The sequence below is a fragment of the Parasteatoda tepidariorum genome, chromosome 2, assembly GCF_982258835.1.
Source record: "Parasteatoda tepidariorum strain Cologne lab strain chromosome 2, Ptep-v5.0, whole genome shotgun sequence".
Classification (NCBI taxonomy): Eukaryota; Metazoa; Arthropoda; class Arachnida; order Araneae; family Theridiidae; genus Parasteatoda; species Parasteatoda tepidariorum.
In genome coordinates, this window is record NC_141756.1 from 35,539,318 (window position 1) to 35,558,739 (window position 19,422).

At 26.1% G+C, this 19,422-nt stretch overlaps 1 protein-coding gene across 1 annotated transcript; it reads right to left on the minus strand.

The window, feature by feature from the left end:
* Positions 1-846: 846 nt before the first annotated feature.
* LOC107454970 (pre-mRNA-splicing factor ISY1 homolog) lies at positions 847-17,081 on the minus strand. The gene is made up of 9 exons (XM_016072348.4): positions 16,909-17,081; positions 14,409-14,431; positions 11,140-11,306; positions 8,506-8,618; positions 6,836-6,897; positions 6,024-6,079; positions 4,852-5,075; positions 1,282-1,380; positions 847-1,167 (listed from the first exon to the last, which is right to left on the minus strand). Exons 1-9 carry the CDS (start codon positions 16,909-16,911, stop codon positions 1,060-1,062), a joined length of 855 nt encoding a protein of 284 aa, XP_015927834.1. The 5' UTR covers positions 16,912-17,081; the 3' UTR covers positions 847-1,059.
* Positions 17,082-19,422: the final 2,341 nt, after the last annotated feature.

The window sequence follows — 19,422 nt, forward strand, 5'->3', positions numbered from 1 at the left end:
TCACATCGATGTCTTTCACATCAATGACTAAATAACTATACATAAGGTACTAGCATGTGCGTATATTGTGTATACGTAAATAACTATATACTAGCACATTATACTGCTTGCATTTATATTTAATATGACTCCAAAAGTAGGAAACTCGATTGAAATTTTATAACAATTCCAATATGACTTTATGTTTAATATGCTTTCACTCCTGAATCATTTTAGGAAAGAAAAGAAAAATTGAATGAACGATAAACTTAACTCTTTTTTTCCTATATAAATAAACAAATTCCATTTGCTCAGTGTGAAAATTTCTCTGTATTTAATAAATAAATAAAAATTACTAGCCAACCAAATTTTAAAAAAAAATGCTTAACTACTGCTCATGTCACTAGTCAACGTTTTAACAATAATTTCTCAAAAGGAGATTTGTTTGCAAGCAAAGAAACATGAAAACCACAATAAAAGAAGTACTTGACAGAAGAGCAGTGTTGCCATGTTAGAAGAATCCATAAAAGTTTTTGTTCAAAAACAGAGCAAGATGTGAAAAAATTAAGAAATAATTCTATGAATACAATTTAATTTTTTAAGAATATTTACTGCAAATAAATATTTCTTTGCTTGCAAACCGCATTGAAAAAAGTAGTTGACAAAACAGAAGCGTTGTCATGTTAAAAGAATATATTAAAGTTATTTCGGTTTAGAAATAGCACAAGATGTGAAAGAACTAAGAAGTAATTCTATAAATACAATTTAATTTTCAAGAAAAATTTAATTTTTATTAAATAATTAATTTAATTTTTTAACTGCTGCTACATAAAAGTTTAATGTTATAATAAAAGTATGCATTCTACGTAATTTCAAAAATAATTTTATTAAAAAATCGATCTTTATAATTGTATAAAAACAATTCACATTATTTTTAAATAAATGTGAGCATTTGCTAAAACATGTATCAGATTTATTTTTTCTTCTTTCAAAATTATATATTTACAAATGCAACTAAGTGAATTGTACAATGCTATTTACAAATATGAATAACTGGTTGTTAAAATTTTCTATAAATTATTATTTTCCTATTAAAGATTTAGTTTCTTCTGCTTCTTTGATTATATCAAGAGAAGCATACATCTTCATAAGCTCATCTTTCTTCTTCTTCAATAATGCTTCTTCAAACTAAAAAAACACAAAATACATAATACAGATAACATATTAATATTAAAATACATATTGTAATCAAAAAAGTTATTAGAATCAAAAAAGTCTTTAAAAGTTATTATAGTAGTTTACCTCTTGTTGAGTAGGAACCGGTACATGAGCAATGAATCTAAACTGATTAGCATCATCAGCAGTATCTTCTTCTTCTTCTTGCATAGCCTCTTCATCACTCTTTAAAAATAAAATAAAATAAATATTAGTCATTTTTAACGACTATTATTTTAATAAAATCATTACTTCACTGAAGGTAAACTGTACCTTGTTACATTTACATATTGCAAGTTGGGTAAGTTTTATTTTATTAAATTATTTTTCTTAATTCAATGTCCTTCTATGAAGTTAATATTCTAGAGTTGAATATGATTTAAATGGAAAAATTATGTGACATTAAAATGTAGTTGTATGCATTGAAGTGGTAAAACTTCAAACTACATTACTCCCAAACAATTTTCATACAAATAAATTTATTGTAGTGAAATTTTGTATCTGAGAGTGATAGAAATATTTATTATAAAACAATATTTATACGATGAATTAAAGTTAAAATAAGCACTTTAAATTGCTTATTGAAAAAGGGACCAAAATCAAATATCATAAATTGTAAAAATGAACACTTCAATCTCAAAAAATGCTCTAAAAGAGAATAAAATAACAAGGATACAAATGTCAACAAAATCCAAGACTCTTTTAAAAAAATTCTGGAAGAAATTTTAACGCATTTTTTTAAAAATGAAGCAAACAAAGTTTTAAACACTATAAAAATGGAACAGAAAAACCTGTTGTTAATCTGCTCATTTTTTATACTGCTTTATGATGTGTTAATTTGTAGCATTCATAAAATTATTCCTCGTAATTTTTTATGAGGCTGAACACATGTGTGAATATAAATTGCAATATGAGATTTACAAATCATGATGTAGCATTGAAAAACTATTGATTATAATCATTAATAGCACTGGAAAAGCAAATGTTTCAATCACAGTCATCTTCCAGTATTTTATTAATCATTTATAGTATGTTGTGCTTTCTTCATTTAATCCAGAAAAACTCAATGGTTACTGGTATACAGAGGGCCACGTGCCACAATAGCACAGTTGTTAAAGCCCTGAGCAGTCATTGCATAGGACCAGGATTCAATCTCCTTGAAGCTTACACAGCTTCAGATAGTTGGGAACCAGTTTGTGTGGGAGGTAAAGGTAGACAGTGCACAGTGTTAACCACACTTCAAAATCAAAATTCTTGTGAAATTGAAATTGCCAAGCCCCACAGGACACATATGTTCATCAATAAATCAAAAATGTGTGACATGTGGGCATTACAATAGTTTTAACCTAAGAAAGTTAAGAAATCCATGTATTAACAACTAATTGCTTTAATTTATTGTCAAGGCTCTTTTTCTTAGCCTTCACGTTCAAATGACAGGGATGAGAGTAGTCAGAAAGTAAAAAAGAGGAAATCCAAAAAAAATTATATATATAAACAAAAATTTGACAAAAAAAGTGCGATTTTTAAACTTGTAAACCATGTGAATATAAATCCCGATATGAGACTTTTAAATCACGTAAATATGAAACTCTACATCGAATTTAAAAAATGCGAAAATACAAATCATGATTTTTTAATTTTTTGATCACGATGCATAATTTTTAAATTGCGCGATATTACAACCACAAAAACGAATCACGATATTGGATTTTAAGGTCACGTGAATACGAATTGCTACATAGGGCTTTAAAAGCTCGTAAATACAAATCGCGATATTGATTTTTTAAATCTCGTAAGTAAGAATCGCACTGTACAATATTTAAATCGCCTGACTAAGAATCGCAACGTTCAACTTTTAAATCAGGTAAATACGAAAATCAAGATTTGATAATAAAATCGCGATTTTAAAAATGCATAAATACAAAACACGATATTGGATTTTAAAATGTCGTAAATAAGAATCATAATATACGATATTTAAATAGCGTAAATAAGAATCGCAATGTGCAACTTTTAAATCAGGTAAATACGAAAATCGATGATTGATATTAAAATCACGTGAATAAAAATCGAGATCTGAATTACGAAAATACGAGCTATCCAGCCGACGGATAAAAAATACGGAAAATCTTATTTTCTGTGCGTGAAATCGGAGAAAATAGCTAAAATAAGTAAAAATGCGGAAGGGTTAGCAGCTAGGGCGTAGATTGAATTTTCTGTTTATCTTTGAAAATCGTAAATAAATATAATTATTTTACTTCAATGATTGAATTTTTAAAAAAAAACGGGATATTTATTAAAAAAAACGAAACTTTTAGAGAATCGGAGTTTTTGATAAAAAGGCTGAAATTCGAGAGACAAAAAAAATCTCATCCCTGTATAAAGGTCAACCAGTTTTATCCCAAGGAAATGATTTTTAAAGAAACTTCAGAGGGAGGAAAAGGGACTTCAATAATTTCCCTCCGCGGAAAATTAAATTCCTCATAAAACATTTTAACTTGTGCAAAAAAAAAAATTTCAGCGGAAATTAGCGGAAAAAATGGAAAAATCTGAAAAAAAGCGGAAATCCGCGAATCCGCGGAAGAATCTCATCCCTGAAATGAGCTGGCAGAAACGAATATATGAGAAATATTAACAAATTTTAATAAAATCAAAACATTTAGCAACCGTGTAATTATATTCAAATTCTATGCTCATGAAGAGGGAACCTCTAAAAATAGATTTTATTCTGAACTCTAGTCAAGATTATTGAATAAAATGATAAACGATTCCATTTATGATTCTTATTTATTAAGAAAAGGATTAAATAAATGTTAGTTTTTAATAAATTTAGCTCTTAATTAATCAGAAATTTGTTATGTATATCTTTGCATGGCATTGCCATATAATCTCATTAACAATTCTTTAGAAACCAAATATATTTTTTTTTAAAAAAGACAAGTTTGTAGTTTAAATTACAAGGAAACCAAATGAAAGGATTATATTCAAGTTTTATCCTAATAGAATAAGACACTCGATCTAACATAATACAATGAAAATTTTAGAATCTTTTAATCAAATAATTTTAAATTTTTACATAGCAATCAGTATATCATTCAAAACAAAAATTATTGCACGAGAGTTGGTAAAAGGAGCACACAAAGGGTGAAGCTCTCTGGTAGTAAATAAAAGGAAATAGATCTGAAACACCCATAATATAATCAATAGATGTTTATGGTCTAATTAATTTCATTTACTGCTAGAGGAATCAAATATAATTACTACCAGAGGGCTCCATAACATTTATTATATAAGCAATAAGAATCTCTTTATAGGATGCAGGAGTGGATAAGAGGTGGAATATTCTGCTCAACAAAATTCAAGTTCTTCGGATTCGCTAGCTTTTTATTTTTACTGGACATGACTATTTACAAAAACATATCTATGTCTAATTGAAGTCAAAGATTTAAATTGTTGCCCTCGATGCCACTAGACTGATATGGATGGTGTCCCATTATTTTTTAGATTTTTAATGACAACTCTAAAGATGGTAGCTTTTATTCTGATTTGTATGCTTCTTCATCACTTCACTGGGCTACTCATAAGACTAATGGCAGAAATGCCACAAGCGAGCATAGGATTAAAATAATAATAATACAAGTAATGAAAAAAACTAACCATTGGATCATCAGGGACAGCATAAATATCTTCTTCTTCCTTCTCCATTGCAACATCACTATCTTTGGATTCTTTCCTTTTTTCTAAAGCTTCTTCCTCTAATTGTTCATTGTAAGCCTTTTCTAAAGGTATTAAGATTCCGTCATCATTATCACGATAGCCATAGTAATCAGCATCGATATTCTTCATCATTTCTGTTCTAGTTCGTCTTTGTTGAGCTGGTGCTAAATATAATTTATTTAAGGTAATAATTAATTATTGAAAACAACAAATAACAATACAATCAGCTTTATATACATTTTTATTACATGATACTCAAATCAAGTTATAAGAATGTCAGCAAAACAGCTATTTTGAGACCAATCATTACACAGTTAGTCTATTTTTAATAACAGACTATCTGTAATTTAGTTAAAATGTGGGGAAAAATAAAGGCGTCTAAAATATTTTTGTTTCGAGACAATAAAAAAAACAATATATTTTAAACAGTGTAAATTAATAAATTGAAGTAGCATTCTTGTTAATGAAAAATTTAAAATTTATTTATAAAAGTCATGAATTCAGTTCTTAAGTTCTGCAGAAGCATTTATTATAAACTTTTTTCATATAAATTAAAGTTAACTTCATTTGTTTTTAAAACGATTTGAGGGAAAAGAGTTACATTTCAATATACCAATAAATAATAACTAATATAAGTGTAAATATAAACTAATTTACTAAACAAAAACAAACATGACTTTACTAGCATATTTTTAAAAAATATTTTCTTTTATAAAAAATTAGACTTAAATTGTAGAGAAACTTAAATCATAGTTACAAATATCATGCTAAAGCATGCCACTTACACATATTAAATATCAGTATGAAACAATGCAGTATGATATTTTAAAAACACTGAATTTCTACTATTTTTATAATATTTACATTATGTAAAACATTTTCATTGTAAATAAAATGTTTAATAAAATTATGATGTGGATAATTAATTCATTTATAGCAATAAATTAGGGTTTTCACTTGTCATGGGCTTAGTAGCTATAATGTACTTCTGTAACTTTATTATATAGTTTCTGAACATGTATATAAATGCATCATTAAATCATGATCTCTACTTAAAACAAGTATGCTAGACTTATGTATGATCAAGTAGAAGAAACATGAAAAATACTTACGTTCTTGTTCAAATAATTCTCTGACGCCAGGTAAATCTTTGGAAGATCCAAAATACCTAAATAAAATAAATAAATGAATTGTAAGATATTAAAAGTACGAAGAACTACACCAGCAAACAAGTTAAAATAGCACTGAAGTGTTTTGGCAAAAATATGGCTGGTTGACTTTGTAAGTATGAAAGATAATTGTCTAGCAATTTTGACCTTCAAAAAGGACATATCTTTGAGAAAGAACAATAATAATGAGTTGAAAAATGGAGTTAAAATGAACAAATCATTATTTATTATGGAATTAAGTGGTGAGGTTTAATATGACCATCTAAATATGACTAAACCATTATGAACTAATTTGAAAGTTTTAGAAGCAATTTTTTTGCAAAAAATTAAACAAGAGTTAGAGAATTTCTACGTATTTTTTTAATATAATTACAGCAAAAAAATAAATAAATAAATAAACTTTTTTTACAAAATACTGAATTTTTTTTTTTTACGTTTCACTGAAAATTTCTTTCAGGTTATTTCAAGTTTTGGTCATAATTATTAAATAATATTGTACTGTACACTGTACAAAAATTTAATATTTACTAAAAAAAAAAAAAAAATACTTTATGACTTTGAGTTTAGAGCTGAAATTTTATATTATTAACTAAATGATATTTTTTCAACAAACTTAATACAATTAAAACAAACTTTTCATGCAGCAAATTTATTAATTGAAAATAAAACTGAATTTACGAAAATTAATTTAAACAAAGTTATAGAAGAGATTGAAAAGGTAGAAGTTAAAAATATACATATAATTATTTACATACTTGTAGCCTTTATTTCCAGGAACTTCTTTGCCTTCATGATCAAGCATTTTAGGTCCAAGTTTCTATTAAAAAAAACAAAGATTAAAATTTAATTAGCAAGTAAAAATACATTATATCAAAACTTTTGAATATTTTGTAATCCACTTACTGAAATTCATTTTACTATGTTTAATATGTTCAGTATATTTAATAGATACTTCACTGTGTTTTCACTATGTGCTTAGAACAAAATTTACCCAAATATTCTTATTACTATTGACTTATCAAAACTTTTTTTTAGTCACATCTTTTTAAAAACACCAATTTATCTTAATCTTTGTCTTTTTTCTGTCTCTATTTTCATAAACATACAAATTTTTAATTAATCTAATTTCATTATGAAATACTATGTTTCCTGCCAAAATATTGAACTGAAAACTATTCGACTAAAATTTAAAAAATAGCTTAAAATTGTGGCACTTAAACAAACAATTTTGCAAAAAAAAATTTAACGACAAAAAAAAATACATTTCTAAAATTTTGTTTTTTTTATTGTAATTGGCGATGGTTAAATTCAAAAAATTTTTAATTAAAATTAAAAATATAAATTAAAATCAATAAAATTAAAATATTAAAAAGGACATTAAATAATGCATTTTCATACATGTTAATGAAGAAATACAAAGAAGGACAGTGTTATTAAGCATGCAGTAAAAATCATTACATAGAAGTTGGATGAGAACACTTAATCTCATTTTTTAAAGGCATATGTCATCATTTTTTAACTTATATATCACAATAGTTTTAAGTTACTTATTTCCTACTTGCCCCTCTTTTTAACACAAACTTAACATCTTACAAAAGAAAATAAATAAAAGAAAATAAGCTCATAATTGTCAATGCACTTATTTTTCAAATTTGTAGAAGCAACTTTAAAATATATAGTAACAGGAAACAGTTTACAGTACATATTCTCAAATCAAACCTACCCTAATAACTTACAGAAAAATTTTTACTTTTCAATAATTTTTTTCAAGTTCTTATTTAACATATTCTTGCATTTATAAATACTTCTACAAAGAAAACATTTAAATATTTTTTCTTATTATACTTTACTTTTTTTATAACATAAACATTTGATATGCTTATGTACATCAAAAAAAATGGTTTCAACAACAAACAATTTCTACCTAAAATAGAACTTAAGATTTCAAATAAAAACATGCTTATACAGAAGATCATGTAACATTAATTTTAAATCTACAACTAAATTTCCTTAATTTTGTTTCAGTGAATAACATAAAGAAACCTTTATTTGAAAATAAAATCGAATCAGTTATGAACACTTTTGTTTGACTAAGGTTACTTTTAACCAGTTTTGAAAAATTACTACCAATTCTGATAAATATCCAAGTTAAAATTAATATTAGGTGATTGAAATTAAAATCCTACAGGCATATATATAAAAAATATTCAGAGCCAAAATAGAAAATTGCTTACTTATAGAGATTTAATTTATATTTTAGTGAAATTCACAATTTTATAAAATTTCATATTTTAATTATTTTAAAGAAAGAGACAGAGATTCCCAGTAAACATCACTACTAATCATCACTACTTTATCAGATGATGATCTGCAGATTATGATATCATTTAAAAGCAAGATGAACAATTATAAAAAGAAAACTTACTGAATAATCTTTCCCTCCTAATTCAATTATACGAGCTTCCCAATGCCCTTTTTCTCTCAAAAGCTTATTAATTTCATCATTAATTTCACGAATTCGAAATTCTCCAAGTCCAGCTAGAAATAATACATTGATTATAGATTAAAAATTAACAAAAAAATTCAAGAAATTAACATGATACATCACAATTACACACTATATCAAACAAAAGTTTGTGAAAATTATACTACCAGAGAAACACATGAATTGGTTTTTAATATAAAGAGAAAAATGACCAAGATATTACACGAAATTAAAATGTTTTTCTCTATAATCAAAAACAATAAAAAATATATCGCAAAAGAAACACAGATTTCTGAACCCCATTTGAAGGAAATGTCACCATGTTTCAATTATCATTAGCAAAAAATTCTGATAGAACGACTTGCAAAATTATAACTCAAATTCCTCTTTAATAAAATAGTGTTCTTCAGCCACAATGATGGCCTAATAATATGGTATGTTTTTTTTTTCTAAAAATCTTAATAAAGATGGGTGAAATAAACAACAAATTATTATAACTAATAGAGAAGTATTAGTAATGTATTATTGCAAAAGAGTGAAATTACTTTGTAAACATTGTATATTAGCAACTATTATTTCTAGTATTAATTGTTATAAATTAATAAATTCTTTTTAATTTTTTTTTAAATTTCATACTTTTTAAAGTATATATGACCAGATTAATTTTTTGATTCTAATTCATTACAATAATTCAAACTTGATTTTATCAAACATTGAAAAAACAGAATGTTTTGCAGATATAAGAGTTTTAAATTAACTATTTTTCACAAGTAAAATTTATAATTTTTACTCCGTTTAAATAAGGTTACTTATTACTAGGGTTTAGAAAATATATGAAAATATAAGCATTAATAAAATATTTGCTAAACAGTGCAAATTATGACCAAAAATTTATTAGAATTTTAAAATTTTATACTATATTTTCAATAGAGAAAATTTTTTACACATTCTTCAATGTCGACATAAAATATTATGCCATATTAAAAATTAAAATTTGGTGACAGTTAGTGGGATTTTCTAGTAAGTAGTAAATCTATCACATTCATTCATTAAAAAGAACAAGAATTAAATCATTTGATTTGTAAAATTTACTAATGATGCATTCACTGAAGCACTGCACTGAATATTAAAAAAAAAAAAAAAAAATTTAAATTTAAAAAAAATTTTAAAAATTATAAATAAAAATAAATTTTAAAAAAAATATTATAAATTACAAATCAAAAAACTTACATTTACAAGAAAAAATGACTAGCTTTATTTATAAAAATCACATTATTATTTTTTTTTTCTTTTCTTTTCTTCCTAAATTAAAAATAAACATTTTTCCCAAAACTTGATTCTCTTAAAAATTTACTCATATATCAGCGACCATTTTTTTAACTTTTTAATAGAGAAATGCTTATGTTTGTTACAATATTACTAACATAATTCTAACTTAATTATAGCTACTAACACATAGCATAAATTATTTTGATTACATACATCAAAACCTTAGAAAAATTATAAATTTAAAGAAACAAGCTTTAGACAAACTACAATTTGTGAAAAACAGTGGTATGTGATATGAGAAAAAACTATGCCCAAAGTACAAAAAAATTTAGATCATTTATTTTTTTTATGGAATATTTCCTATTGACTCAATATTAACATTTATTTTACAGTATTTGGGAATTGAATTTTAGCAGTTGTTAAACTTAATTCATTAACTTGATTTCATGAAAAAACTAATCTTACTGGGTATCATATTCTTATCAGTTTAAACAACGATATGCAGTTGAATGTAAGGAAAATTTAAAGGATTTTATCCAGTTTTTTTATTATGATTAGTTGCTCCTTTATTATTTGTCACCTTAACAACATATTACACACAGAAACTAATTTTATCCATTTCATGCAGGGCCTGATTACCGAAAAGGCACAGGAAGCAAGTGCTTCCCCTGTAAAATTCTAGGGGGCCCCCCAAATGACTGAAATTAAGGGCCCAATTTCTTATTTTTTGTAAAAGCAAAAAATAATAATTAAAGAAGTAAGAAAAAAATTGGCGTTAAAAAAGAGACTAATCTTGCAAAGAACCTTTCGTATAACAAGAAATTTTATAATTTAATTTAGTTAAATATTTAAATTTTTTTAACATATGTGCTAGCTACTCCCTCATGTTTTTGTTACTATAAAGCACGTAAAGAAGGGTCTAACATGATTGCATAAGATCTCTGTATTCCTTTCTAAGGTTCTTATAGTTTTCACATGGTTCTTGTCTCTTTAAAATGTATTGTTCATGGGCGAAAAATATAAAAAGTTTCTTTTGATCAAGTTATGGGAGGCCCCAAAATCCAATTATGCTTCCTCTATTTTCAGGGGTTAATCGGGCCCTGATTTCATGCCTTAATTTCATGTCCTAGAATACCAAAGCTACAACTATGCAATATCCATAATACCAGGCACTTATTCAGACTAATTAAAGTTATACCCTCTTTTACTAAACTAATTAATGATACACATTTGTATTTAAATATTCTTTAAAAAACTGATTACAGAAGCAGTGTAAAAACTATTAACTAAATGAATAATTCTTACCATTCTGAATTTGAGCTACTTTTTTAGAGATTTCCCCAATAATTTGTCTTCTCCATTTCTCAGCTGATTTCAAATCATCACAGTCACAAGCTAAAAAGGGTCTTCTCTCTTGTTGTCCTTTGCCTTGTTCAGCTAACTGAGCAGCTCGAAAACGAGCTAAAGTTGTCCTAGATGAAATTTTCAAAAAAAATTAATTAATTTTTTTTAATTAAAAATAAAAAACTGTTTGGTCAACTACACCTTTCATCTAAACATTGGTATTACATAATGTATTATTGTAATTATCTAAAACAGTGGTAGAAATTCTGATCTCCATCATGCATTGTGAGTGATTGTAGTTTTTATGGTAGACAATATAAAGTCTGTCTAAAGCAGCTATATTAATGAAGACATATCAAGCTAATTTTCCTGTGTATTCTAAACATACAGTGGTGGCCAAAAGTGTGGACATTTTTTTTAAGTTTCATGTTTTTCAACTTTGTGTGTTTGTAGAATATATTAATTTTCACTTAAATACAAACGTTTATATATCAAATTGAAGGTAATTTAATGTACAGTTTAATAACAAAACAGAATTAAAATATCTGCATTACAAAAAAATTTATGCTCATTTTAGTAGAACAAACACAAATTGTTTTGAATAAGGACGTGTTTTGTAATAAAAACGTACTAGCCAATCACAAACACTGTTCTTAGGACCAATCAAATATCTGTAACTATAGTTTAGGTTATTTGGATGGTAAGAGAGTTATTGTTGTGGAAATATTTTGCGGAATGATGCATATTAGTACAATTAAATAGAGTATTGCTGTTTTTGAATATTTAAAGTCCTTTTTTTTTTAATTAAACTAATTTTAAACAATGTTATCAACAAGAAGTAATTGGACACTTACAAAAAGAAGCCAAATTGTCATATTGAGAGAAAATGGCCTCTCTAATGCTGAAATTGCAAGACAAGTTGGTTGTTCAGTGACTTGTTCTAGTGTACAAAAGTTCTGTTTACGTTATGAAAAAATGAAATCAGTGGAAAATAAAGCCAAATCAGGCTGAAAAAAATGCACAAGTGCTACTGCCGATAGAAAAATTAAACGGCTATGCCTTCAAGATAGAAAAATTTCATCAGATGTGAAATGAATGCAGCGGGTATTGCAGTAAGTTCAGTTCAAGAACAATAAGAAGAAGATTATCAGGATTTAAACTACAAGCTAGAATTCCAAGGAAAAAACCGTATTTAAATCAAAAGTTACGCGAAAAACGAGTTAAGTGGGCAAAAGAACACATTAAATGGTCAGAAAATCAATGGAAGCAAGTAATCTGGAGCGATGAGAGTAAAATATCGCTCTTTGGTAGTGATGGTAGAAAATACATGAGACGTAGAATAGGTGAAGCACTTCATCCTGATTGCATTGAAGCTACTACAAAAAACCCAACAAATGTCATGATTTGGGCATGTACATCTGCAGATGGTGTGAGCCGAATTCAAGTGATTGATGGCATCCTGAATGCTGAAAAGTACATCGAAACTGCAGGAAACAGCCCTGATCTCAATCCCATTGAAAATTTGTGGCGACGTTGGAAAATTCTTGTACGAAAAAAACGTCCATCCAATAAAAGACAACTTATTGAAGCTATAATTTATTCTTGGCACCATGTGATTACGAAAGATGAACTCCAAACACTTGTTCACTTGATGAAAAGACGCTGTGAAGCTGTCTTAAAAAATAAGGGTTATCCTACTAAGTATTGATTGTGTAAGTGTCATTTTAAAAAAATGCAAATCTAAGATAGATCTTACTATTAGTTGCATAACTTTTATTTGTAATACAGATATTGAAATACTGTATTTATTATTAAATTCTACATTAAATTACCTTCAATTTGATATACAAACGTTTGCATTTAAGTGAAAATTAATATATTCTACAAGCACACAAAGTTGAAAAACATGAAACTTTAAAAAAATGCCCACACTTTTGGCCACCACGGTATAACGCACAACATTGATGTATAACATAAAAATATAAGTATTACAGGAACAAAAAATATAACTGCATACTTTTATTTAACCTTAATTTAAAGTTACTTCACAGTTATACTAAATCAATAAGAAACATATGAGCAGTAAAAAGTATATACTGTAATATTATTTTAATTTTATAAAAAAAAGTCCTTTTATAGTAAAAAGAATGAAAATTAAAAGCATTAACTAGAACTTCTAAGAGATATCTATTTAAATATTTTTTTCCAATAATTAATACCTATCCAAGGTGTTGCATGCAGCCCACAAATAGCTGGCATGCTGCTCCCTTCCTTGCATCCAAAAATTTAATTTCAAAAACACATATAAACTAGTGTAAGAAATTTTATAACTGTTCTTAAAAGTAATCTTAATGAACTTTGATAAAATATTGAAATTATTACATTAAACTTCTAAAAACATAGAGATAATTCAAATTGATAAAAGCCTGCCATAAATACTTTATTTTTCTAACGGAGACAATGTGTGTAAGCTTTCAAATTATTTTTTTTTAATTCAAAAATATTATACATATTGTCTAAATATTATATATATTGTCTTTTAATTCAAAAATATTATACATATTTGAAGACATAGTTGCTACACTATGTCTTCAAATTTTTAGTACAACTCAATATTGTTTTTGTTAGACTAGGAAATAATGACAATTATAATCAATAAAAATAAATATATTTATTGAGGTTCTTTTAAGCTACATTTTTTCTTGAAATAGATTCTGCACCTTTAGCACATAGCTCTCTTTTTTCTGCAGATGTTAGAAAAAAGCAATTAAAATTTATGGAATTCAATCCAATCATTGACTTTCTTATTTCTCTGCAACTTGCAACCCATGCGACAAAAAATCATGAAAAATTCAAAATCACAATTTTGTTAATCACAAAACAAACATGAACACAACAATAAAAAGATATTTAATAAATTGAAAATTATGATAATAAATTGAAAAATGAATAACAATACTATAAATTACATAAATGTTCCATAAGATAATTTTTAATAATCTTTAAATGAAACTATATGATATAATACATCATACTTTTAATAAATATTATTTCATAAAAAAAATTTTAAAGCAATAAATTTTTCCATTTTATTATATAAAGAAGTAAACATAATAACTGGGAATGACTACTATAATTTTAAATTAAAATCAATTGTTCATTTTTAAAAGACCTTAATAGCAAGAAAGTTAACTATATAAATAAACTAATACAAAATACTAAGTACTTACATGGCTTTCTCAGCATTACGAGCCTGCAATATTAAATAAAAAAATTTTTAATAATGAATACGAAGATATATATATATATATAGAATATATAAAATAAACAGTAAGAACAAAGCACATCAAAAGAAGTGCATAATAATAAGAACAAACTAAACATTATTAATGAATTTGCAAACTATAATAATTTGTTGAAGGAGAAAAATTTTTAATTGCAATATATTAGTATGGTTATAAAAGTGATAAAATGTTATAATATTTACAACATTATTTCTTATTGTAATAAAAATAAATAAACATTCTTTCTTGAGTATATAATTTTTGTACTAATGCAAATTGTCTAAGAAATCCCTTTGATAAATCCAAACTTTTGGTATTATGGTGATTCTTCTTTATAGGAGCTTTCATTGAGAATTAACAGCAAATTTGACAAGTTCGGCTTTTTAACCTGAGTATCAAAGCAGCAGCAACAGATTTTCGTGAATTACTTTCATTAAATAAAGACTATTTTCAAAACAAAATTAATATTTATTTTGATTTTCTAATTTATGATAATAAACATATTCTTATAATTATATTGCTACTGGATTATTGTAAACTCTATTATGTGTTAAAGCAAAAAATTTAAATTTATAATTATGTATTTTAATAAATAAACATAACTAATTAATAAAAATGCATGAAATTAATGTAATTTAAACATTAAATATTAATTTGTCACCATTTTTTTTTTTATTCATTTAGAAATTAGAATGGCAAGTCATGATTTATGGTAATATTTTGTGCAAGATTTGGTGCTTTTATGTTCTTCTATAATAAAATGTATCCAAATAATTCTTCCTTATATGCAAATTTAGCATTACTATGATGTATTTGCTGCAATTGTTACAGCAATAACAAAACAAATAGGTTAAGAAATTAAAATTATCCTTCAATTTTATTTTTAAAATTCCATACTTAAGCTGATAATTACAGAAAACATGTTACATGACAAAGCATTTTTAGTTCAGATCAAATAAATAAAAAATACATGATAATAAAAGTGGCAGATAATCTTTATTCACTAAGAATACTGAACACTGCAGTGTAAATGATAAAACAACGAAAGTACTTCATGAAAGGTTGGCATTTAACATTGTTTTTTTAATTGAATTGGCAGAATATTAATTTAATGTCAATGTAATTGAGCAACTGTATTTGAAGGAGAATTGCACACTAAAATTTTACATGTCATCAATAAAACTCATTAAAATAATTAATATTTTATATATACATATAGCTCAGAGAACAATTTTATGACTAGTACTAAAACCTTAAAATTAAATTATAATTTTTATTTGTTTGATTTCTGAACAATCAAATACATTTTCTGTTAATTTTTTTAAATGTTTTGTTAAATCCTTTAAAAAATTGTCATGCGCAGTACAACAATATTGATAAGCATACTAAACGTTCTGCATTTTTTCTCTTATAAAAAAATACATTAGACTTCCTATAGAAAGTGCACTTCAGAAATTAAAAATTACCTCAAGAAAAAACTTATTTATATACTACAAGCAAAACATTATTTTTATCAAGTAAATTTTAGCCTCTGGTCATTAAAAAAAATAAGAACTACATCGTTTCCAATTACTATATTTTTTCAAGAATCTCTCAACATTGTTGCTATCCAGTTTTCAAAAATGAGCATAAACATGTGGAATTTTTAATGGCTTAAACTAGATTAAAATGCATGCAACTAAATTAAATCATACATATATCATATCAGGAATATTTCCAAAATCTTGATCTGCTGCTGCTTTAAATACAATCGCCAAGGATATGGATTTTAAAAAAGCAAGTTTCTTAAAGAAACCTTTTTAGGGTGGCTCAAGAGTGACAACGAGTTATATTCTTCAAGTTGGCCCCTTTCTGAGTTTTTTTTTTTTCTAGTTTTCCGCAGGCTGCTGCACGGAAATTCCAAGACTTAGTGATTTTTCAGCCGCAGATCACAATATGGAAATCTTCACATCACATCTGTTTAAAATTCAGCACACTACCAGATACAAACATAGCACGCATACAAGGAAATAAATTATAAAGCAATGAATTATGACATGGAGCAAATATGTCCCTTAGAAAGAAAAATAGGGAATAACTTTATCCTTATAAGCATTAATATTCTCAAATATGAATTTCTGATAAGAATAACTTTTTTACCGGCAAACAAAAAAAAATTTATGGCATTATAATGGTGGTTCCCAAATTTTAAATTATGTGCTAGGAATTCGTTACAAGAGTACTATTTAGGAATACAAATAAAGTTTTTAAATGTTATCGGCGAATAAACATTAGATTTTGACATGCCAAGCTTCTTAAGAAAATCACAACTTTGAACAATTTTTGGAAATCGGTAAGGTAACCACAGCGAAAAAACTAACTATGATGGATAATAGCAATGTATTAATTGGCGTTACATGATTTCGAGAATAAGAACATGAAATAAACATAAAGGAGAATAGCTTACCATTTTAGTTATTTATAAAAGGAGGGGATATTGAAAAAAAATATTTATATAGATCCTTGAAGTTAAATCTTCATAAAAACTACAGAAAGTTTAAAAAATTACTTAGCATGTTCATAAACAACTGTTTGCATTAGATGTTACATATATTTTCTTTGTACTCGAACATCAGCTTTAGCCTTTTGCTCCATTTACAAACCCAAGTTGATTTAACTGCCATCTTACGGGAATTTATAAAAGCTTTAAAAATGGTCATAAATTCAAACAAGATTATAATCAAATTTCATAAAACTAATTATTATCAGTGGTCGAAAGTATCACCCTACAAAGAGTTAAACAACTGTAGTTGCTACTTTTTTAGTAGTTTATAGTGTAGTGAGCTACTTTTTTTAAAAAAAAAAAGTAATGTAGTGTGATACAAAAGAAAACAATAGTTTGTAGCGATTCCTGGTACGTTAACGTTAGTGTAGTCCTTTTAACGTTAGTTTAGTAAAGAAACATGACTCTAACGCCTTCTAATTACACAAATTTGAAGGGTACAAATCTTTACGAGTCCGTCAATGGATGAAATGAAAACTACTCTGTAGCTGCACCTGAAAGTTAACAGTAATTACGTATTTAGAATGCTGTATAACTGATATTTAAACTTGCGATTACATAAACTAATTACATAAACTTACACGCTTTCACATACGACGCATTTTTGATGTACTTAATCTCTAGTAGAAAGTTTAAAGTTAATTGGACGCATTCGAAAAAAAAATGTTTTGGAATAACAAACTAGCTCATGTAAGCATAAATAAATAGTTCATCATTATACTCTTATATCAAATGTAAACCAATTTCTTATTCAAAACCTTTTTGAATATAAATGCAAGTTAAATTTTCCAACAAACTTTGTCTCCTTAAAGTAGTGAAGAAGTAGTTACTAAATTTAAAAGTAGTTTGCAGTCATTACATTTAAAAAAAATAGTTCTACTTGCAGTAAACTATATTTGTAGCACAGTAGTCTCAGTTGTAGATTACGTTCTTTGTGAAATATATTTTAAAAGCATTTTTAAGACATCTTTTTTGCATTTGGCAGTTTTAATTAACAGTCAGGGCCGGATTTACGTATAAGTTAAATAAGCTGTAGCTTGGGGCCCCGAGATGACAAGGGCCCCCAGATCCTACTTTCCCCCCTCTTTTTTTAAAGTTTTAATCGGAGCTGGGGCTCTCAGAACCCCAAAATGCATTTTTTTTCTTTTTTACATTGTCGGACATAATAAATATAAATAAATGACTGAATAAAACAAAAAACTTCGTTGTCATTAGTAGGTAACATATCATCTTTCAAGTAATTTGAGTATTAATAAATTATTTATAAATAAAGAATTTTTTAGTTTAAAAGGTAAAAAAGTTTTTTTTTTTGCCCCATCATTCGATCATCAGATTATTTAATATCTGTTTCTAAGGATCAGAATTCCCTTTTATTTTACTTTAAAATTGTACAAATGATATATTTAATGCTTTCATGTGATATGCAGCAGTTTTAAATAGCACTTTAAAATATCTAAAAAGGGACAGAAATTGTCAGATCAAAAAAAAAAAAAAAAAAAAAAAATTTAACTAATACTTTTGAATAAGAATTGAAATAACTATACACGTTTATTTTGCTACCTCATTCTATATAGTATTATTTAGAGTAGACAGTTGCGTGTGGGTGTGATGATGACGTAATAAAAGAGGCATACAAAAAAAGCAGATTTCGTTTCAGTTAAATACCTCAATATCATATTTTTAAACTCCTCGAAAATGTAGTAAAAGAGGTATACAAATTAACTGTCGCAAACAAATAAATATTAAGTAAGAACGAAACAAAAATGATATCGAAATATGCTGAATCACTAATGAGACCGAGAATAAAGACATCGAAACCTATTTGATTGAATAGTATAACTAGAAGGTGTTTAAAAAATTCTGAAATCTATCAGGCTTTAATTTTTTTTTTCTGTCACAAACTTTATCAGTAATTAAAAATAATAAATTCGTTAGATTTCAATATTGGTTCTGTTTTTTCGTTGATTAAATGTTAAACATTAACAGATATTTTGTCTTTTAAAGCATTCCATTCTATAATAAGATAATTATTCTACAATTGTAATTATCTAAAACTAATTGCTTCTTGATATAAAGCTTTAGTGTGTTCCATTGATATGTTGAATGCTCGTTTTGGCTGGATGCCCGGGACAGTTGCTCTTTCACATCCTAGCCACTATACACCGTCAAGAGCTGAGCTGATACTTTAAACCCGTATGATATTTATTCTGTCTGATGTTTAATAGACCCTTTAATAAATCCTTAAAAATATAAGCCAAAAATTTAAATGACAATTTTTTTCTTGCACTAAAATTTAACAAATGTACTTAAAATAATTAAAAAGAAAGCAAAAATAATGAAGAAATATTTTCAATATAAACATCAATTAAATAATATCAGCTTACGAAATGTTCTTTTTATTTTTACAAACAGTATTAA

Coding starts and splice junctions, on each gene's coding strand:
- LOC107454970 (XM_016072348.4), bottom strand. Junction 6,080..6,835: donor CCTGGAAATAAAGGCTACAA/GTATGTAAATAA, acceptor TATTTTATTTAG/GTATTTTGGATCTTCCAAAG. Junction 1,168..1,281: donor CGGTTCCTACTCAACAAGAG/GTAAACTACTAT, acceptor GTGTTTTTTTAG/TTTGAAGAAGCATTATTGAA.